We start from the raw sequence: 23,945 nt of genomic DNA, 5'->3' as shown, positions 1-23,945 counted from the left end.
TTCAGAATGGATAATTCTAACCAAGGCTCCTCGACAAGCAGTGGAAGACAAAAATAGAAATATCTGATTTCTCCGCAGGTAACGTTAGCAAAGGCTGCTATTACACAGTCGATGGAGGAGAGGACAGTTAATCACAGCAAGTTCTGTGTGTTGGCATCAGAGACGGTTATTAGTTTTACCCAGTGATGACAGAGAGTGCTGTCAATCTCACTATTCAGAACATAATGTATGAATTTGGAGACGAGGAGACCATCTGGACCCTTGAAGAAGGTACAAGAGCCTCAGGACTTGCAGCATCAGGTTCAGGAACAGTTACTGCTGATGGGGTCATAGTGCAGGCTTTGAAATGTATGGGGTGTCCGGGGAGGGGCAGCATCTCTGGTGAGGGGGCTTGTCATGCCCATTCCGGGGCAGTTCACTCACCTTTGGTCCCCACCAGACACTCAGCTCTCAGCTGTGGCTACAAGTAACTGTTTGCATACGACAGTGGCCACAGCCCATCACACTCCTATGGCAGATAGGCAGCCAGTAGCCTCATGCCCCAGCGAGATAGGGACACGCCTGTCCTAGCATGCAAAGTCAGTTCCGGCGGACTGGGCGGATGAGATCTACAGTGAGATCCAACGGCCAGGAAGGTGGCACTGCCACGCTGTGTGGAGAGCAAAGGGCATGGCAAGGCACAGACGACGTCACAGTCACCCACTGCAACCAGGTTTGTGACACCGGCTTGTACCACCGGACTCGGACTTCTGAGGCCTTCAGAGTGGAGCTGTCACAGTGCCAGAACTTTTCCATTTTAAAGCTCTCCTGCACCCCAGTGTGTCCTGTCATCGCCAGACATGATGGGCAACTACTAGTGAAGGCTTTGGTAAGTGTTTGGAATTGGCAAGCAGTGTTGGCTAAAGATTTATCTCCGGTTTCTTAGAAAAAGGTCTTGGCATACAGGAGTTAATAGTGGAAAATTCCTCCTGCAGGATATGGGAGACCGGGTTTCCAATGTCCCTGTGACTGTGCCGGCAGGAGGTGAGTCCACCTGCTGTTTCTGTCAGACCCCACAGAACAGTTGGAGCTGAGCACAGAGCACCTGGGATGCAGAAAATATTGCGGAAAATGCTCCTTACACGACCTGAGAACAGATGTGAGAGGGAGAAACAATGCTGGAACAATGAGATGAAACTCTGCAGAGGCCGGAACCGAGCAAGGGGTGAGTTAGTCACACCGCAGGTACAGAGATAAATATGGGAGGTGATCGCCAGGAAGAATAGCAAGGGCAGGCTTGTAATGCAGGAGTTCCCTTTGGCCATTTCACCCGTGGGCAGGCATACTGTGCGAGATACCGCTGGGAAGAATGCCCTCTCAGAGAAACAGCAGCAGCTTCCAAGTTTGTGGAGCTGCAGCTGGCAAAGCAGGAGAGGAGCAAGTCTGGGCAAGCAGTAGTGGTGGTGGATTCATTAGTGAGGGGAAAACGTAGGAGTTTCTGTACCTCACAGTGAAGCTCCACTCTTGTATGTTGCCTCCCTGGCGCTGGGAGTAGGGAAGTCTTGAAGAGGCACAGAACATTGAAGCACTGGTTAAGAACAAGAAGGAGGTGCTTAGCAGGCGTGGACAGGGAGGACCAAGTGAGGTGTTCCATATAAAAAATGTAAGAGAACACCTAAGAAGGAAACCAGGAGGGCTAAAAGAAAGCACAAGGTTGCTCTAGTAGGTAAGGTGAAAGAGAATCCCAAGTGCTTCTACAGATATATTAAGAGTGAAAGGACAGCAAGGGAGAAAATTGAAGATCTTATCTCTGATCACTTGAAGATCAGAGTGGTCATCTATGCACGGAGCCAAAAAAAGATGGTGGAAACCTTAAATGGAATTCCTTGCTCCAAAGATGGGCACAGAGACTAAATAAGTGAGGCAAAGTGGCAGCGAGGTCATGAAACTTACACAGGTTACAGAGGAGGAGGTGTTGCTGACCTGAGGCAAATTAGGGTGGATAAATCCCCAGGGCCTGACAAGGTGTTCCCTTGGACCTACTGCAGAAACTGTAGGGTTCCTAGCAGAGATATTTAAAATGTATTTGGCAACAGGCAAGGTCCCGGAGGACTGGGGGATAGCTAGTGTTGTTCCATTGTTTAAGAAAGGTTCTAAAAGTGAGTTGGGAAATTCTAGGCCGGTGAGCCTGAAGTCAGCAGGGCGTATTCAGAAGCAACTGGGGTATAAGTATTTGGATAGAAGGACTGATTAGGGATAGTCAACATGGCTTTGTGCATTGTAGATCATGTCTAACCAATCTTATAGAGTTTTTTGAGGAAGTTCAGGGAAGTTGACGAAGGCAAGGCAGTGGATGTTGTCTACATGGACTTTAGCAAGGCCTTTGACAAGGTCCCACACGGGAGGCTGTTCAAGAAGGTTCAGTCATTTGGCATTCAAGATGAGGTAGTAGATTGGATCAGACTTTTGCTTTGTGGGAGAAGCCACAGAGTGCTAGTAGATAGTTGCCTCTCTGACTGGAGGCCTAGTGGTGTGCTGCAGGGATCGGTGCTGGGGCTGTTTTTGCTTGTCATCTCTATCAACGATCTGGATGATAATGCGGTAACATGGATTAGCAAATTTGCGGATGACATCAAGATCGGAGGCATAGTGGACAGTGAGGAAAGCTATCAAAGCTTGAAAAATGGGCTGATTGGGATGCAAGTGGTAGATTGGATTTAATACAGACAAGTGTGAGGTGTTGCACTTTGGGAGGACAAACCAAGGTAGGACTTACAGGGTAAGCGGCGGGGCAATGAGGAGGGTGGTAGAACAGAGGGATCTGGGAATACAGATCCATAATTCCTTGAAAGTGGTGTCACAGGTAGGTAGGATCATAAAGAGAGCCTTTTTTATACATTGGTGTTTATAAGTATTGAGTACAGGAAATGAGATGTTGGGTTGAAGTTGCATAAGATTTTGGTGAGGTGTAATTTGAAGTATTGTGTGTAGATTTGGTCATCTACCTACAGGAAAGATATCAATAAGATTGAAAGAGTGCAGAATAAATTCACAAGGATGTTGCTGGGTCTGGAGGACCTGAGTTATAAGGAAAGATTGAATAGGTTAGGACGTAGAAGGTTGAGAGACTTGATACAAAATGATGAGGGGTATAGAAAGGGTAAATACAACAGGTTGAGTGAGACTAGAATTAGAGGTCAGGGGTTAAGGGTGGAAGGTGAAATGTTTAAGGAAACATGAGGGGGAATTTCTTCACTCAGAAGGTGGTGGTGAGAATGTGGAATGAGCTGCCAGTGGAAGTGGTCAATCTGGGTTCCAATTCAACATTTAAGAGAAATTCGGATAGGAACATGGATGGGAAAGGTATGGTTGGGGTGCATATCGATGGGACAGGGCAGATTAATAGATTGGCATGGACTAGATGGGCTGAAAGAGCTGTTTCTGTGCTGTTGTGTTCCATGACTCAAAGACACGATTCTGTAGGATGCCAGGGAACAGCCAGAGGTCGTAGCACAACTTAGTACTAATTGCTGAGGGGTAGCTCTTGCAGAGTGAGTTTATGCAGAAGGCTAAAAAAGTAGGACCTCTATAGTCTTAAATTTAGGGTTAGGCTCTGTGCCGGTGAAGGTCAAAATAGGATAGAATGGATTAACATATGGCTGAAGAGCTGCTGCAGGAGGGAGGGCTTTGTATACTTCGATCATTGGGATCACTTATGCAGCAGGTGAGCCATGTCAAGGGACAGGTTGTTCCTTTACTGGTAAGGATCCGATATTCTTGCAGGGAATTTTGTTCACGCTACTCGGGAGGGAGCTGGGAATGCCGACACAAATGTGGAAACTAAATCAAGCCAATCCAGTGGGCGGAATGGGCAAGTTAGACCATATGATAAGACACAGGAACCGAATTAGAGATCATTTAGCCCAGTGATTCCCAGTGGGGTCAGTTACGTGCCCTAAGGGGGCATTAGGGGAAATAGAAGTCATTGGGAGAGGTTCAAAACACTTTGGGGGGGGGGGGGGCAGTAGGCGGCACTCGAACTTGAAGCATGTGACCTGATCAACTGTTAGTAGAGCTGGCATTTCCCCAAAAAAAGGATGAGGCACCGGAACACAGGGAAAAGCCATAGCTGAGCACCCATCTGAAACTCAGCAATCTCATCCAGCCTTACCAAACTAACAGATATTATTGGGGATGCATAAATTGGCAACCAAGGTGCCCAACAGTTCCCCCTGACTCACGGCACAGAGCGAGTTCATGCAACTTAACAGCTGGTAAGTCAGGTACACCCTCTCAACTTCCTCTACAGATCTACGGAAAACAGGTCGGACAATGATACAGCACTGGCTGGAACCAAACGGTGAAGTAGAGCCGATCAGTGAACCTGCCGACCCCGAGGATTCCTCTTGAGGTGTTCAAAGTGACCTCGGCTTCACTTGTGTGGTCAAGAAACATCTTTGGGGATTATGAGACCTTACGTGATTGGTCAATCGTGCTAACTGGAATAGTATAAAGGGAGCTTGTCGAACACCAGCTCTATCCTGACTAACATTCAGATTCCAATCTGAATCCTTGACAATGTAACTTTTGCTGTTGTGATCATCTTCATCTTCATCGCCATTTCTTTGTGTGGTATTCCCATCGTTCCATCAGGGTCAACTCGCTGCTTATGTTATTACTCAGTTCCAGAAGATGAAAGAAGCATATGAAAAGCATTGCGCACTCATCTCATTTGCCAAGAAAGCAAAAAATGACCTTGATAGTGGTCTCATTATTTCTTATAACATTTCCAAAATGATAGCAAAGTGTGGAAAATCTCATCCAATTGGTGAAAGATTGATAATGCCTGCTGTATCAGAAGTGCTCACCACAGTTCTCAAAATGGATACCAGTACTGTAAAATCAATTCCTCTGATTTGATTTTAAAATACTGGAATCCATTTTGTGAACAGTGCTGTTCTCAAAATAACTATGTAGCTCATTGTATTTATGAAATGCGTGAAGACATTGAGTATCAACTATGCACAGAGCTACAGAAAACAGAATTTGGGACACAACTGGATGAGTCAACTGTGTAAGACAATGACACATTGCTGATGGCATATATACAGTTTATCAAAAATGGAAATGTTTTTGAAGAGATTTTCTTTTGTAAAAAGTTAAAAACAAAAATCAACAGAAAATCAATCTACGACGAGCTCAAAATGTATCTTGAGGATGAAAGTATTCTGATTAAGAACATGATTTCTTGTGCAACAGATGGGGCATCATATATAACAGGTTACCATGCTGGTTTAGTGGCAATATGAAAAAAGAAATTCCAAGTCTGTTTGCAATCCATTGTGTAATTCATTGTCAGCATCTTGTAGCCAAAAACCTCAGCCAGTGACTTTTTTCAAATACAACTCTTGTAAAATCTACTATCAACTCAGGATGTGCACGGCACAACTGGCTGATGTGTTTGCAGATATCTTTCTCTCTCCCTCTCCCAGTGAAGATCGCCCTCCTACTTCAAAACATCCACCATTGTCCCTGTACCTAAAAAGACCAAGGTAACATGCTTGAACGACTGGTGTCCTGTCACACTCACCTCAATAATAAGCAAATGCTTTGAGAGGCTGGTGAAGGACTACATCTGCAGCATGCTGCCACCCACACTGAGCCTCCTACAATTCGCCTACTGACACAACCGATCGACAGACAACGCAATAGCCACAGTTCTGCACACTGTCCTTACACATCTGGAGAAGAGGGATGTTTAAGTGAGAATGCTGTCCTTGGACTACAGTTCGGTGTTCAACACCATAATTCCCTCCAGGCTTGACAAGAAGCTCAGAGACCTCGGCCTTCACCCTGCCTTGTTTAGCTGGATCCTGGACTTCCTGTCTGATCACTGGCAGATAGTAAGAGTGGGCTCCCTCACCTCTGCCCCTCTGACCCTCAATACAGGTACCCCTCAGGGCAGTGTCCTAAGCCCCCTCCTTTACCATGACTGTGTCTAAACTGCGGATTAAATTTGCTGATGACACTACACTGATTGGCCTTATCTCAAATAATAATAGGGCAGCCGACAGAGAGGAAGTCATCATCCTGACACAGTGGTGTGAAGACAACAACCTCTCCCTCAATGTCGCAAAAACAAAGCAGCTGGTTTGAAATGGAGACAGGCTAACCCCTATTGACGTCAATGGATCTGGGGTTGAGAGGGTGAACAGCTTTAAGCTCCTCGGCATAAACATCACCGAGGATCTCACGTGGTCTGTACATACCGACTGTGTGGTGAAAAAGGCACAACAGCGCCTCTTTCACCTCAGACGGTTGAAGAGGTTTGGTATGGGTCCCCAAATCCTAAGAACTTTCTATAGGGGCACAATTGAGAGCATCCTGACTGGCTGCATCACTGCCTGGTATGGGAATTGTACTTCCCTCAATCGCAGGGCTCTACAGAGAGTGGTGCGGACAGCCCAGCACATCTGTAGTTGAGAACTTCCCAGGATTCAGGACATTTACAAAGACAGGTGTATAAAAAGGGCCTGTAGGATCACTGGGGACCTGAATCACCCCAACCACAAACTGTTCCCGCTGCTACATTCTGGGAAAAATTACCGCAGCATAAAAGTCGAGACCAACAGGCTCCAGGACAGCTTCTTTCACCAGGCCATCAGACTGATTAATTCATGCTGATGCAATTGTATTTCTATGTTATATTGATATCCTGATATATTGAAATTACATAATATTTATTATAAATTACTATAATTACACATTTAGACAGAGACATAACAAAGATTTTTACTCCTCATGTGTGAAGGATGTAAGAAATAAAGTCAATTCAATTCAATAAAATTAAAGCTCATCCATCAAATTGCAGAATATTTTGCTAGGTATGCCAAGATAACGATGAAGAATTTGAAAGCTTGCTTCTTCACACTGAAGTGAGTTGGCTGTCAAAAGGCTGCTGCTTAAAGTGTTTCTTTGATCTTTTTGACACTGTGGTTGAATTTTTGCTCAAAGTGGACAAGAGCTTGGGAAACAAGATTGAATTTCTACAGGAGATGTGGCACACCCAGCTGATCTGTATGACAAAATGGACATTCTAAATATGAAACTGCAGGGTGAGAATTTCAATTTAATCTAGGCAAAAGGTGCAGTGTCCACTGTTTTTGGAAAATTGGAAATATATAAGCAAGACATTGGGGGAAGAATGTTCTCACAGTTTCCCTGCATGGAAAGTATAGCACTCTCTTTCATAAATGGTGATTTGATAGAGTAATTCTTACACCTGCAGTCACTGAAGAAGAATTTTCAGAATCAATTCAAAGATTTGATTGATCTGGAAATTCTCATCTGGGTTATTAACCCATTTCTTTGCAAGGTGGAGGACTAGGAAGAGAGTTTGCAAGAAGATATTATTGAATTTCAGAATGATGAAGAAGCAAAAGTACTTATAAAAAATGTTGGCTTTTGTGATTTGTGGCTGCACTGTCATACAAAGTTTCCTGGTCTTGGGGAAGAGCCAAACTGCTCTTCATTGCATTTCCATCTTCCTACCTTGTTGAAAGAGGCTTTAGTGCAGTGAACCACGTACTCAAAAAAAACAGAAACCACTTGGACATTGCTAAGTGTGGGGTTCTAAAGCTTTTGCTGTCACAACTTGAATCATATATTTCAACTCTTGCTAAAAGCCATCAAGTTCAAGGATCATATTGATATTGAAGCTGCTGTACAGTGTACAGGTTGGTTTAAAGAGAAATAAAAATTTAAAGCAGAATTATTTTTCTCATGTTAGCATATAATAAACATATTTTTACACTATGGAGGCACTGGAAAGTATTTTGTGCCTACGAGGGGTGTTGGCAAGTATGAAAGTGCTTTGGGGGGCATTGGGCTATAAAAGGTTGGGAAACACTCCGCCTTTGATCTTGGCTAATTTATTTTTCACCTCAACACCATTTTCCTGCCCATATCATTCATTGGCCCATAGTAAATTATCCAAAAATGAATCTTACAAAGCAGCGACCAGTTTCTAAAACCTTGTAAACATTCTAATACATTTATTCCGAGAGTCTTAGGTAAATGAAAAATAAGGTTTTTAAAAAATTTATTGAGGTACACCGTAGAACAGGCTCCTCCGGGTATTTGATCAACACCACCAGACAACTCCACAATTTAATCCCAGCCTAAACACAGGACAATTTAGAATGAAGAATTAACCTACCAACTGATACGTGTTTGGACTGTGGGAGGAAACTGGAACACCAGGAGGAAACCCATGCGGTCACGGGAAGATGGTACAAACATTTAGCTCTGTATAGGCAGGTGAACAGAATATTTGCCAATAAGTTCACCCGATATTAGGGAGCATGATTGCACAGATGTAATTAACTTTATTCCAATGAGATTCACAAGAAAATCTAATGAGCTTAGAGCATAGAATGCTCATGCATTCATGAAATTATTGCAATCATGGAAAGATAATTGAGGGAAGGCAAGACTGGTAGCCTAGCGTTCTGGGGTATAGAAGTTCCAGCCGGGGATCAAAAGAAGGTGGGGGAGTTACGCTATTTATTAGGAAGAAAGTCACAACACTATAGATAGGATATTGTCAAGCAGGGGTTCCCAACCTGGGGTCCATGGACGCCTTGCTTAATGGTGTTGGTCAATGGCGTTCAAGAGGTTGTAGAGGGATCATTGAATGATACCACATGGATAGAAGTATAGAATTAGAGTGGAGTGGTCACTTTGCTGGGTGTATATGATTTGCCTCCAAATAGTGAGTGGGAATTAAAGGAATGGACATGTAAGCAAATCACAGATAGGATTATAGTAATGGGGGATTTAAAGTTTTTCAATAATGAGTAGGATTTCTTTAGTGCAAGGAATTTAGATGGGTAAATTTGTTAAGTGCATTCAAGAGAATACTTTGAGACAATATGTAGAAGATCCTGCTTGAGGTGGTTCCTTAAGGTTGTCATAGCCAGGGGAAGTAGTGGGGATAAGCTCCCACTACCTGTTAAATGCTCTCAATAACATGCACCTCAAATAGTCTCTGACAACCAAGTGCAGCTCCTGGTCTTCATGTATGGCTCAGCTACTAAGCCTGGCGGAATTGATTCTACTGACAGGAGAAGGGGCAAAGGCGGGTCACTGGTGCCTTAAAAACAGTCACTTTGGGCAGCTTGGGCTTGTCAGCTATAGTTGACAGCTCATCTAGGAGAAGGAAATCTTTAATCTCAAACCTCAGCTGCCTTGTGGCTATACCCACTCATGGAGAAGGCTTTGGGAATAAACCCCGAGGGAAAAATCTGGATCTGGAATCCCTAAGGCAGCCCTACGTTGTTTTCGCTGCTGACTGGGAACTCCTGTGATGCTGCTGGTGCTAATCTGTATCAGTCTCTGTTGTTCCTTTGGGTTAATCTGATGTGTGGAGAGGGGGAGCTTGCTCTCGTATCGTACTGCCCAGGCTTGTGTATCTAGACAGCGAGGACGCAACATCCATGGTCAATCCTGATCTACAGAGGCTCCACACCTACTTGAGGTGGGAGCCTTGTCTGTGGAAATGAAAATGAGTAGGTAGTATAAGGTTAAATTGGGGGGGTGGTGGTGGATATTTGGGGAACAGTGAACGTAGTTGTACAAGTTTCAAGGTAATTATGGAAAGCAATAAGGTTGTCTTAAGTGAAGGTCTTCAATTGAGGAAAGGCTGATTTTAGTGGAACAATGGTGAATGTAAATTGTGAACAGATGCCTACAGATAAAACAACAGTTGTCAAGTGGGAATATTTGAAAACAGAGTTAGTAATCATTTACAGAGATTTTTTTTCTCTCTGCTGAGAGTGAAAAACAATGAATTTATGGTTAGGGAATATTTCGAAGACAAAGAATATTGAAGATTTGATCAGGTAAAAGAAAGGAAGCACGTGACAAGGATAAACAACTGGATTAGAGTGAGTCTTTTGAGGGATTCAGAGAGTGCAGAAGAGAATTTAAGGAAGTTATAAGCAGGGTGAAAAGCACTCATGAAACATCCTTAGCAAGTAAGGTTAAGGAGAATCCTGATCCTCTGTATATCAGGACCATTGGGGAAAGAGGTACCAAAAGGGAAATTGATGTGTGGAGCTAAGGAAAGTGGGTGAGGTGCGTAATAAATACTTCTCATTTATGGAGAAGGACATGGAAGACAGTGAGTTCAGGGAGGACTATGTTGACACTTTGAAGGACGTCGGACTTAAGAAAGAGTAGGTATTGGATGTCATGGATTACACAGAAGTGGAAAGGAACAGAGAGCTTTAATAGTAAGCACAAGAGATTTTGCAGGTGCTGGAAATTCCGAGATTCCTTAAGGTTGTCATAGTCAGGGGGGTAGTGAGGATAAGCTCCCACTTCCTATTCAATGCTTCCAATTAGCCTCTGACTCTGAAATACTTCAATAGGCCCTGACAACCAAGTCCAACTCCTGGCATTCGCATGTGGCTTAGCTACTAAGCCCGGCAAAACCGTTTCTACTGAATGGAGAAGGGGCAAAGGTGAGTTACTGGTGCCTTAAAACCAGTCGCTTCAGGCGGATAGACCTTGTCAGCCGTGGTTTGCAGCTCATCTGGGAGAAAGAAAACTCTGATCTCAAACCTCCGCTACCTTGGAGCTATACCCACTCATGGGGATGGTTTCAGAAGTAAACCCTGTCATGAAATTTGTTTTTTTTTTGTGGCAGCACACAGTGCAATACATAAAATTCCTACGGTACTGTGCAAAAGTCTTAGGCTCCCTAGCTACAGGCCTTTTATGTGTCTAAGTCTTTTGCACAGTACTGTAACTATAATATTTTCTTTTATTTATATGCAACATGGTAACACACCCTTTTGGTCCACGAGCCCGCAGCACCTGATTATACCCATGTGACCAATTGACATACTCTCCCCTATATCTGTTGAATGTGGGAGGAAACTGCAGTACCCGAAGGAAATCCACACGGGCACAGGGAAGTGTACAAACTCCTTATAGACAGCGGCGAGAAATGAACCCAGGCTGCTGGTGCTGTAATAGCTTTAGGCTGACTGTTATGCGATCATGACACCTCAAGAATTAGCTTCAACCGTCACCTGTGGTAGCGAGTTCATATTCTCAATACTCTTTAGATAAATAAGTTTAAAAAAATTCTTGTTTGGATTTCTTGGTGACAATCTCCTGATATTGGCCTCCGGTTATGCTTTTCTTCACATTCATTTTGTCTCTCTCTAAAGCCTTTTTTTCATTTTAAAACCTTCTATTAGATCACTCCTTGATCTTTGCTCAAGGGAAAAGAGACCTAACCTGTTTATCCTCATTCTCATCGATGTATAATTTTATCTGAGTAATGCTTGAATAGTTTCCAATGCTTTATTTCACTCCAATCACAGTTAAATATGAGTAACGTGGAATATGAGAAACTAACTTATTGCTTGTTGGAAATATTTCCATTTATTCCTGATCTTTCAGCTTCTCAATTACCGTAGTAAGATATGGAAACCATAACTTGCCAATATCACAGGGTGAACAAAGCGTTGAGAAAGTAGATGCAGACATTTTTCAATTCTTTGAAACAAATTTTGAAGCAGATGCTTACAGTCTTATTTATTTGTTTGTTCATTATGTGACATGTCTTTCCATGAATGTGATTGTTCTTGGCAAATTTCTCTACAGAAGTGGTTTGCCATTGCCTTCTTCTGGGCAGTGTCTTTACAAAATGGGTGACACCAGCCATTATCAATACTCTTCAGAGATTGCCTGGCGTCAGTGCTTCACCTGACCCTGATCGGGGGTGGGGGGGGGGGGGGAAATGCTAAGCAGGTTGTCTAAGGGTGACCTGCAGGCTAGTGGAGGGAAAGAGTGCCTTACACCTCCTTTGATAGAGACATACCTCCACCCTGCCATCCATTTCAGTCTTATAGACACAGTCATTATTGTCTTCTACAAAGAGGTTATCTTACTTATGGAGTAAACAAATTCTGCTTAAAATCAAATAATATTTATATGTATTATGTTCCCAGAATGTTGACGTGAAGATACTCCACTCTGCTCGCACATCTGTGTTGTGAAGTGGAGAGGATATTCTCTTTGCTAATGCTGAGGTTATATCCTATTTACCTGTTTACTGTTAGTTTTAACTCTTTGTTGGTCAATCACGGAATGCCTTTTGTTGGAATGTATTTTGCTCTTCCGTTTAATTATTTTTTGAGGTGAACATTGTCAACCATCTTTTTCTTCCAGTATTCTTATTCCCCATTTAATTAGCTCAGAATGTTTGTATGCTTATCCACATGCTGTTACATCTTACCTTTTGCTGAACTGAGCATGCATAGTAACTTTTATAAGTTTATGGATGTTTATTTGAAACTCCCTTGGATAAATGTTCCTAATTACAAAGAACTTAAAAGTAATATGTTTGAATGTTTGCTTGAACTTGTGTTAAGTTTGCAAACTTTACTGTAAAGGTTGACGTTGCCCACATCTTGATGGCACTTTCCAGATCTCGACTGGCACGTCACCATGGGTACTATGCATGCTGTGACACTGTCTGACCCAAAGTAGGACTGCCCTGAACGTCAGTTAGAAACAGCAGAAGGTTGCCCTCTCTGATGTCTGTCTGTGCAGGAGAGACAGGATTAAAGAGGAAGGGGCACAACTCAAATGAAGCCATGGCCATTGCACAAACAGTGGCATAATATTAGACCATAGGACCATAAGATATAGGAGCAGAAGTAGGCCATTTGGCCTATCGAGTCTGCTCCACCATTCAGTCATGGACTGATCCAGTTCTTCCAGTCATCCCCACTCCCCTGCCTTCTCCCCATACCCTTTGATGCCCTGGCTAATCAAGAACCTATCCATCTCTGCCTTAAATACACCCAATGACTTGGCCTCCACAGCTGTTTATGGCAACAAATTCCACAGATTTACCATCCTCTGACTAATGTAATTTCTCTGCATCTCAATCCTAAATGGACGTCCTTCAATCCTGAAGTCTGCCCTCTTCTCCTAGAATCCCCTAACATGAGAAATAAATTTGCCATATTTAATCTATTCAGGCCTTTTAACATTCGGAATGTTTCTATGAGATCCCCCCTCATTCCTTACTTTGTAATATTCCTCCCTTTGTCAGACAACTAGTATGAGGATGCACTCGGTATTAAAATCAAGACTTGTTAAGGTCTTGTTCTGGGGCTGTTACAATAATTGTCATTCTCAATACCTGTACCTTGAGTTTATCCAGGGATCTGTTGGGTCAAATGCTAAATCTTACTGTCAGCTCTGCACAGCTTTATGGAGCAGGTGACTGAGATCAGTATGAGTAGTTCTACCATGACTATTCCCTAGGACTCCAATGAGAATGGGTGGGCTCTCAGATTTCTGCTTTTGGCTGACCTTCGCATTGGTGCAGGATATCAGCACCTACCGTCAGGTGATGGTTAAGAACCCCCAGGTCAGTGAGGCTTGTAATAAACAGAAACAATTTCACTCCAAAGCATGTGGACTTACAGAATGGTGGAAAATACCCTGATGCCAAGCAATGGTCAGAAACAGTTGGGGGATCTGTATATTGTGTAGAAAGGGGCAGAGAAGGAGTGTTTTGGCATCTTGATGTTATATAGGTGCTTTTCAGGAGATGAACTTTTATAATGGTGGAGGTTCCTGGGAGAACGTGCTCCATTTTTATTGTTCTCCTCTTCCTCCAGTTCTTGTCCTGCTTGTTGCTCACTGTACAATAGCCCATGATCATTCTGGAGGACCTGGAGAAAAACTGTCCCTTTAGCTGGTATGTGTCAGATTGCTCGATGCCTCTATCTCCTGACACCTTTGATGAGCTGCCTGGAGATTTAAAGCAAGGCTGATGACACCCATGCAGAATATCACCGGTGTTGTCTCAGTGTGGTATAGACAGACACACTGGATAACAACAACCTCATCTAGCACACTCCTCCAAGAGGACCACAACCTTGTTGCGGATTGGAGGCCTGCGTTCCTCAATGACCCGGAGAGCGATGCTGGCTGGAGTCTGGGTTTCATGCTTTGGCTCTTGGAAGGGTCACCCATGGCAAACAGGTCAAAGGGTAGAGGACAGACTAGGAGTGGTCCACCGGTCCTCCAGGTTCAAGGGGTTCAGCTCAGGGCTAACAACTCTGACTAGTTAAACAAAACTATTGCGGAAACGGCAATGAAGAATCCTTTCGCATCTGTGTGCGACGGTATTCCTGGGTCTCCACCTGGGACTTGCATGGCTGACAGTAGTGGGACGATGAAGGAAGCCATGGACACCAGACAGACAGAGATGGAGGTCCTTCATTGCCATCCTAAACGCCTGTGGTGTAATCACTGAGCATACAATTGATATGACGATGATTCTCTTTAGTTTCCTTGGCAGGCAGAAGGTACAAATGTATAAGAAGATGCACTTCAGATTCCCTGGAGTTTCCCTGATCCTCAGGAATTCCCCATCTGGTGTTTAGAAGTTCAACCAGTCACCCATGACTTTGCCTACTGCCCATTGCTTGGCATCAATTCACGTTTTGCCACTTTACACCTGTGAGAAGTCCACTTACCGGGACTTATCAGGCTAGAAACGGACCTCAGTGAGTTATTTGCATTTCAGGGTCCAAAGAACTGAAGCTTTGCTATTGAACATAGAAGAAAGACTTGAACATTGGACAAATCACAAATCTTGACATTGCCTCCATAGAAATTCTGCACAGTTCGACCCCCAAGGCTCCAGCAAAGTGGAGGCTGGATGGTCAGATCTCTCTGCTCTCCCAGCTGGGGTGCTGATGCCTCCACAAAAATCACAGAGGGGAAGACTTGTTTATTAGGACACCATAAGCTCCTGAAGAAAGCAGGCTGAAAGGTGGAAGCACTTTTATTGGAGCTATACCCACAAAATGCTGGAGAAACTCAGCCGGTCAGGCAGCATCCACACAAATGAATAAACAGACAACATTTTGGGCTGCGACCCCTCTTCAGGAAAGGAAAGGAAGTGGTGAAGATGGCAGAATAAAAAGTGGAGGGAGGGGAAAGAGGACTTAGCTACAAGGTGATAGGTGACGGGTGGGTGGGAAAGATAAAGGGCTGGCGAGGAAGGAATCTGATAGGAGAGGAGGGTGGAGCAGAGGAGACAGGGAAGGAAGAGGGGTGACAGGGGAGACAGTAGGCTAGTGAGGAGAAGAGATAAAAGAACATAGTGGGGAATTTCATTGGTGCTTCAGTCCTATCACCTTTATCTTTTTGATGGTGCTCAAAATCTTTTCTGCTTGCATCATACTTCTGTGCTCATTTCTTCAGGCCCAGAGGACAGTTAAGTGGCCATGGCTGGTGCATCATCCTGAGTGTGTAGATAGAGTAAGTCTTTGTAGGCACCCATTGGATTACCGGTTTGAAGTTCCATGTGGGTGGCTGCTCGTTACAATGTGCCACTTGTGCCCAAGACAGACTACTCCAATCTCTCCCTGTGAGTGCAGACTGTGGCTAGGATGCCTGTCCAAGCCACACTGCTCCAGAAGTATTAAGTTGCTCATCACCATCCAATGTATCTCATCTGCACTGAGAACTCAGGGAGACTGGTACCTTCCAAAAGAACTGAAGCTTTGCCACTGCTGGGTCCCCTCCTCCTTCCCTGTCTCCTCTGGTCCACTCTCCTCTCCTATCTGATTCCTTCCTTTCCAGCCCTCTATCTTTCCCAGCCACCTGGCTTCATCTATCACCTTCTAGCTAGTCCTCTTTCTCCTTCCCCCAGCTTTTTATTCTGGCACCTTCCTCCTTCCTTTCCAGGCCTGAAGAAGGATCTTGGCTCGAAAAGTTGACTGTTTATTCATTTCCATAGATGCTGCCCGACCAGCTGAGTTCCTCCAGCATTTTGTGTGTGTTCCTTTGGGGTGTTTATCTTTTTCTCATCCTCACAAACGCTTTGCCCTGATTTTTATATTTTCTGTTCTTTCATAGGATAAATATTGCAAATTAGAAAATGCACTGGTTCATAAAATTGCAGTAACTGTTGCTATAATTATATGTGTTGAAACTTTGATGTTATCACAAAGAAAGATGTCGTTAAGTTACTTGTTTACTTTGGATTGGATTGCTTATGCTGACTTCTGGTTACATCCATCCATTTTAACTTCAGGTGTATCTTTGAGTCTGGAGGTGTACCTGGAAGCCACCTGGAATCGAATGAGGACAGTGTCACATCATCTTGTCTTGAAAGGCTGTGTTGAAGGAGGTAAATCAGCACCTTTCGTTTAGGCCAGGAGTTCCCAGCCTTTTATATGCCATGATCAATACCGTCAAGCAAGGGGTCCATGGGGCCCAGGTTGGGAACCCATCTTAAACCATTAATGTTTGTATAATTTCTTCTACAAAGACTATTGCCCTTATTTGGTTTTTGCATAAAAAAACAATGTGTTTGATGGTTAATTTTGCATCTGTTTGGTGAGTTTAGTTTTGTGATATTTGAAGTATTTATTTTTGGATTGAACTCTATCAGAATGAACAATTGAATTTTTCAGTTACAGAATAGTGAATGACAGTTGGTAAATGCACACTGGGCATTGAAATTAGTGGGAAAAGTGAAGTCAGTGGCTAAAAAACCATAAGGAGCACTTGGCTTTATCAATGGAATTTTGAACTTTTGAACTTTGAATGGAAGCGAGAGTATAGCATCAGGGACCATATGACAAACTTTTATAAAATACTTGAAACTTACTGTGTTTTTTCTATTTGTGCAATTTGTTCTTATTTTCTATGTTAGGTGTTTGATGTTTCCTTTGAATGGGTTCCATGTTTATTTTTGTTTCGTGGCTGGCTGCAGGGAGATGAATTTCAGGGTTGTATGCTTCGGTAAGTTTCTTTGACTTTGACTTTGAACAGCCTTTATTGGAGCATTGCCTCAAGTTTGTGGCATTGCACTTTGGAAAAGACCATAAGACCATAAGATATAGGAGCAGAATCACACCGTTTGACCCAATGAGTCTGCTCCGCATTTTATTATGGCTGATTCAATTTTCCTCTCAACCCCAGTCTCCTGCCTTCCCCACTCCCATATCCCTTCTTGCCCTGATCAATCAAGAACCTATCAACCAATTTATCAAAAGGTATTAGACTTTGCGGAAAGCATCCAGCAGAGATTTACTAAAATTAATCTAGTGTCAGGGTTTTTTTTAACATATATTATATATTTTCTTCTGATATGAAAAGAGGCATTTTACCCAATATCTACCAACATTCAGATTAGACCCACTGATTGTATTCCTCTATTTAATCCTCTGTAACCTATTCACCCATTGATTCCACCCTCCTTCCTTCCCCCGCTTCTTACTTCTCTATCTGTCACCGTGTAGAGTCCTGTGCATCTCTGCAGCAGCAATGTCAGCACTAATGAGGTAAGATAGTTCCTCAGCATTCCTCAGGATTTTACAATCCCGCACTTACATGTAGACCATAACACCATTAGACATAGGAGCAGAATTAGGCCACTCGGCCCATCGAGTCTGCACCACATTCCAACATGACTGATTTATTATCCCTCTCATCTCTGTTCTCCTGCTTTCTCCCCATAACCTTTGACACCCTGAGTAACCAAGAACCCCAATACCTCCTCTTTAAATATACTGAGTAACAAGGCATTCACAGCCATCTGTGGCAATGAATTCCACAGATTTACCACTCTCTGGCTAAAGAAATTCCTCCTCATCTTTGTTCTAAATGGATGTTCCTCTGGTCCTAGACTCCCCCACGAAAGGAAACATTCTTTCCACATTCACTCTGTCTAGGCCTTTCAATATTCCTCCTCCCCCCCCCCACCCATTCTTCTAAACTCCAGCGAGTACAGGCCCAGAGCCATTAAATGCTACTCACACATTAACCCGTTCATTCCCGGAATCTTCTCTGGACCATCTCTAGTGCCAGCACAGCTTTTCTTAGAGGAGGGGCCCAAATCTGCTCACAATACTCTAAGTGCAGTACACTTAGCCAGTACACTGGGTCCAGAGCTGAAACCAATCTGCCCATCTAAGTAACTCTAACCATTCTGTTAGAACGTTATAAAACTCTAGTCGGTAATGACATGCTAGTGCACTATGTGTTAAATTCTGTTAAAGCTAGGCTGAATTAATTAATTGACATCAAGTGAGACTATCCTGCAACAACAATTAGACCGAAAGCACAGCTGAGATGTGGAACACTACTAGATCAGTAAAGTGGAAGTACTGGCCGTGACTCGCTGGTTACATTCATAATGGTGACTTTTGCATCCCATAGACAACATTTATTGCTATCCTTCACTTGTAGAGCAGATGTATTTGTGCTTCCTAAGAAATGGAATACAGAAATACAACACCACTCTACTGATTTGGATAAAACTTCCGTGAAATAAAAATGTAAGGCGTAAAAGTCCTTAAAAACTTAACTAAAAGCTGGAGGTTTCAGCTGCTTTGGAGTTTTGTGGTTGTCATCTCTGTTTATTGCATTTTTGTCCTATGAATTAGTTTTCTCCTCATGTAGTGATCTACTATTAAAAATGTGTAAAAATAAACTGTGTAAACATTTATTGGTTCTTTATTGGTATCTCGAACAAAGAACCAGTGAAGATTCCTTCATTCTAGTTGCTCTGACCGTCTCTTTCCAACAGCACTGGCATGTTCATGCACTCTGACAGAAAATCTCTGCCAATTATAGTTCATCAACCATTTGCCCTTCAACTCCAGTTTTTTGTCCATCACTTCTTTGTCACATCACGTTGCTGACAGTTTTAGGATAGATTTTAAAACCCAAAATACAATTAATAAAGCTAAGCACCATAAAGTTTGTTGAGTCTTGAGAGCTTGTTGACTTAAATATATTTTTTCTGGGTTAGGAAGCATGCCTGTTGGTCATCTTGCATCTAATGAAACCACATTGACACATTGTGAGTACTATTTGCATTAAGCATTACCTAAACTGATGGAGAGATTATTACTTGTGCCAATGTCATCATTCAATGATGCATTATCAGCCTTATGAGAAGAATGACACTACAGCATACCTAATATGCTAATATTCTATTGTGCTAACCATTACTACAGGATCTTCAAAAGTAGTGAGTAATATCTTCTCTGGTGAATGTATGGGTAGATCCTCTGTGTTTGCAGAGGAAATTACTTTAGCGTTTAGCAAGCTGGGGGCAAATGCTTCATCTTCGTGGTCTTCATAGAGCGTCTGAATATTCTGGATGTCGATGAGTGGGAGAGTAGGGTTACGGTTGAATTGTGGTCTTGCTTCGCGGGTAGCTTTTTCTGCCGTAGGCAAGTTGTTCGTGTAGTTGGTACAGTAAGGTCTACTGTCAGGTAGCGTTAGGCAGCTCTCTGATGAACATTTAATATTGCTTGTAGCACCTCCTTCAAACAGATTACTATCTATGAGAAATAACTTGTTAGAGTTCAAACAGCCATGAAAAAAAACATCGAATTTTCTTTTTAATATTTGCATTTGATTCTTAACCATTATAATTACAATTAGATAAATCTGCAGACCAATATGTATAATTCAGCATATATATCAATGTTAATTGTTACTTCAGGTTATGGGAATGTAACAATCGCTTCTGTTTTTGCACAAAAATTGAGATTATGGAAGTAACATTCTTCTTTAACATTCCTGCTCCAAGATTTAAGACCTTAAATTAAGATTTAAGATCTTAAATCTTGGTGCAGGACTACTAAAGTAAAATATAAATAGAACTCTGTAAAAATAAAGAAAAACCCTGAGTTAGACATAGAAAGTATCAAAGTACACATTTCATAAACATTAAAAACCTAATATACATTCTCTGTCATATGATGTCTCCTTAATCTTGCCATTTATGATGGACTCTCTAATTCCATCAATTTTTGTCCTTCATCAGAAACATTTCCTTATGCCTCCCAACACTATGTCATTATGAATTGAGCATTGCAAAATAATCTCCCCCTCAGCTCACATGGAAAGCACATTGAAAATTCCTCCAGCGCAGAATTCAAATTTCCTTTTGTCAATTTTATTCTTATCCATTTCTCAATATGTTTCCCAATTCCTCACCTCAACCTTTAATAACATATCCCAAGCCTAACACATTCTCTCTCCTTAGGGCCATTCCCCTTAGTATGGTCTCAGTAATAGCAGAGTGTAGATGATCCCAAACTGCTTAAACTGTAATTAGATTTATCTGTGGCCTGCAGTAAACGAATAACACAGCAGTAGATTGAACTGAAATGAACTGAAAATGAATATCCCTGGAGTGTTTCGTTGACTTTGTGGTTAGATCTTTTATCGTCTGTGTACTTTGCTCATTTTTCTGCCATTTATGCAATTTGATTTTTCTTTACATGTGGGGGGGTGGTGTTGTTGTTTTTCTTTGAATGGGTTCCACGGTTTTCTTTGTTTCATGGCTGTAAATGGGAAGACGAATTGCAGGGTATGTGCTGCATATATTCTTTGATAATAAATGTAGTTTGAATCATTGAATCCAAATTATAAGTAGGACCATACTGTATAACCATAATTTAAGAAAATAAGGGTTTGTTTGTATTGACTGTTACAGAGCTTGCATTGTCTGAAGAAGATACATGAAGTAATTGACTTTCAGGTGAAGTTGTTAACTTTGTCAATAAAGAGAATGTAATGCCCTGTTTAAGATTTCTACTGCTATGCTGTGAGGTATACTTTTATTTTAGCAATATCCTGCAAAAGCAGTGTGTAAGAGTGTTTTGGCTTCAGCCAAAGATACGGAGCCATTTTGTTGTGTCAGCCAATCAGGTTTGCCTTGGTATGTGTTGTAACTTTCTGCCCAGTGGGATGCAATGGAAGAGTTGGGGGAGCTGGGCAGGATCAGATTTCTGAAGGACAGTGGCTGGTTTGGGGTCTTTCGGCAGGAGCTGTGGAGCACAAGGGAAGATGCCACAGAATGCCGCTCGAAGGAGAGACCTCATAGTAAGACGTGCTTTGTGCAGATGAATGGTTCTAAGGAGGAAGTGCCAGTGCTCCTGAGTTAGTCAGTTCATTCAGATGGTCTTCGAGGAATGTTCGAACTGTGGCTGGTGTCTTTCATGCAGAACGTGGGTTCAGCATGTGAGTAAAATGATACACCCGACTACTCCAGAAACGAGCTCCAATGTTTATGTGCACATTTGGACTGGCTTAACTGCAATAGGCCCTTTTATTTTTCATTTCTTTTTCTGCTAAACGTTTGTTAAAGTTGAAATATTGGTAAATATATTTCCTTTGTAATTTTATGCCGGTGTACAATCTGTTATTTTTCTGGAGAATGATAACTTTGCATGGGGCAGTATTCACACAGCATTCACTACAATTAATGTTCCTCCCTGGAACTTTCCAACTTCCCTGTTTAATTGAACCCAAATCATACTGACTCTAGCTGTGCGTTGCTTATGGAAGGTGGCCTCCTCACTGCTGAGTCACCTGGCTGTTAGCAGAGTTAGCTAATGAGCCAAGTTTGTATACAAGCACTGGTGTGGGGGTTGCAAGAATCAAATACTATATATCTATATCTGTGGATGTCAATTCAATGAGACACCTGAATGGCAGAGCAAATCTGGGCTTGGAAAATGTAATGTGCTTCTTATTCCATCACTGCTCCAATTACCCAACCAATCTGGGTTTTGCTGACATCCCAAGGGTGATTTTTTTAAAAAGTTCTCCTACTTTCTAAAACGTGGGCCTTCCAGCTTAGGTAAAAGGAAAAAGGCATGAAAGACACAGAAAAGCATAAAAGACCAATGGTAGGCATGCAGTTCTGTGCTTGGTCACATCAGAAGTAGAAAGAAATATGGGTATTACACCTACATAAATTCTACCATTCCACCATTGAATGAAATCATGGCTGAACTATCACATGATGACCATGTTTCTGCCTAATCCCATTTCTCCTGATAACTAGCAGACCATTCACCTTGCTCACCACAGCTGATCTGTTATTGCTGTGGTAACAGTTTCTGAATTCACAGCTCCACCTCATCGAAGGACCCTAAGATACTAGTTCCAGGGGCTTGAAATGAGCTCCCCAAAAGGTAACTGGACTTTGGCAACAAACCATCCTTGTAATGATTTCACATCCAAAATAATTTTTAAATGCGACTGCATTTCTTCTTCATTTGCTAGTTGTTGGAGTGGTATGTCTGCATTTATTTAGCACCAGGAACTTAATTTTTCTTTGTCGTAGGACCTCTACTTCCACAGTATCAGAAGGTATATTTCCTCTACAATATGGCTTGTTCTTCCATTTCACTTCCGGTAGTTGTCAAAGCTTTCCTTTTGCCTTGAGTTCCTGTCTGCCCGGTAACAGATTACTTCGTCAGGTGTGCAAAAGTTCATGCTGAATAGACAGTTTTTTTACCTATTGCAAAAGACTAGTTTTGTTCAGAGATGGGATTCTCAAAGCAATACTTGTAGCTTTGCTTCAGGCTCTTGGTGTGCAAGCCTGTGATGAGGGTCAACAAAGTTATGTTGTTGCTTTATTACCAAAGCAAAGTTGTGACATACAGTTTTCAGATATTTATTGATGTGCAGCGGGATCTGCTGCCAAGCTGATATATCTGCATGTCTGCTGGTCCTGAGAGCAGAATTTCCTGGTGGCAAACCATTTTAATTCCTATCCTCATTCCCATTCCGACATCTCGGTCCATGGCCTCCTCTTTTGCCATGAGGTGACCATTCTCAGGTGGAGGAACAACACTTCATATTCCTTCTGGGTAGCCTCCAACCTGATGGCGTGAACATCGATTTCTCCTTCTGTAAAAATTCCCCACCTTCCCTTTTCTTCTATTCCCCACTATGACCTCCTCTCTTCACCTGCCTATCACCCTCCCATACCCCAGTGCCCCTCCTTCCCTTTCTCCCATGGTCTACACTTCTCTCCTATCAGATTCCTTCTCCTCCAGCCCTTTACCTTTCCCACCTGCCTGGCTTCACCTATCACCTTCTAGCTATTCTCCTTCACCTCCCCACACCTTTTTTTATTCTGGCATCTTCCCCCTTCCTGTGCTGAAGATGAGGTAGCTGGTTTATAAACAGAGGCAATGTATTAGAGGTATTTAAAATTATGAGGGGGATAGATAGAGTTGACATGGATAGGCTTTTTCCATTGAGAGTAGGGGAGATTCAAACAAGAGGACATGAGTTGAGATTTAGGGGGCAAAAGTTTAAGGGTAACATGGGGGGGGGGGAATTTCCTTACTCAGAGAGTGGTAGCTGTGTGGAATGAGCTTCCAGTAGAAGTGGTAGAGGCAGGTTCGGTATTGTCATTTAAAGCAAAATTGGATAGGTATATGGACAGGAAAGGAATGGAGAGTTATGGGCTGAGTGCGGGTCAGTGGGACTAGGTGAGAGTAGGCGTTTGGCACGGACTAGAAGGGCCGAGATGGCCTGTTTCCGTGCTGTAATTGTTATATGGTTATATAATGTGTAGTGAGGAGAAGCTGTTGATGGGGTAAAATTGCAGTCAGTGGGATGAGTTGCAACATAAAATTGAGAAGGATGAATACAGGACTGAAAGTGTTGTATTTGAATGCGTGCAGTATAATGAATAAGGTAGATGAACTTGCAGCACAGTTACAGATTTAGCATGTATCGTGATGTAGGCATCACTGAATCATGGCTGAAAGAAGATTATAGCTGGGAGCTTAATATCCAAAGATGCACATTGTATCAAAAGGACAGGCAGGAAGGCAGAGGTGGCAGCATTGTTCTATTGGTAAAAAACGAAACCAAATCTTTAGAAAGTGGTGACATCGGGTGGGAAGATGTTGGATCATTGTGGATAGAGCTAAGGAAATGCAAGGGTAAAAAGACCCTGATGGGAGTTGTATATAAAGTTCTATGTAAGATCTACAAATTACAATGTGAGATAGAAAATGCATAGCAAAAGGTCAATGTTAAAATATGCAGCTTGATTGGGCAATCAGGTTCCTGTGGGACTC

The 23,945-nt window shown here is 42.6% G+C and overlaps 1 protein-coding gene across 3 annotated transcripts in view; it reads right to left on the bottom strand.

Annotated features, from left to right (window-relative positions):
* Window positions 1-18,529: 18,529 nt before the first annotated feature.
* panx2 (pannexin 2) overlaps window positions 18,530-23,945 on the bottom strand; it is a 53,826-nt gene continuing 48,410 nt past the window's right edge. For 2 of the 3 annotated variants that reach the window (XM_073066384.1, XM_073066387.1), the window contains one exon: window positions 18,530-19,388. In XM_073066384.1, the coding sequence (XP_072922485.1) occupies window positions 19,027-19,388 (362 nt within the window). In that variant the 3' untranslated portion in view covers window positions 18,530-19,026. The remainder of the gene's footprint in view (window positions 19,389-23,945) is intronic. The other variant, XM_073066386.1, reaches the window with a different exon arrangement.

The sequence above is a fragment of the Hemitrygon akajei genome, chromosome 14, assembly GCF_048418815.1.
Source record: "Hemitrygon akajei chromosome 14, sHemAka1.3, whole genome shotgun sequence".
Classification (NCBI taxonomy): domain Eukaryota; kingdom Metazoa; phylum Chordata; class Chondrichthyes; order Myliobatiformes; family Dasyatidae; genus Hemitrygon; species Hemitrygon akajei.
This window is presented reverse-complemented; position numbering and strand designations above follow the sequence as displayed.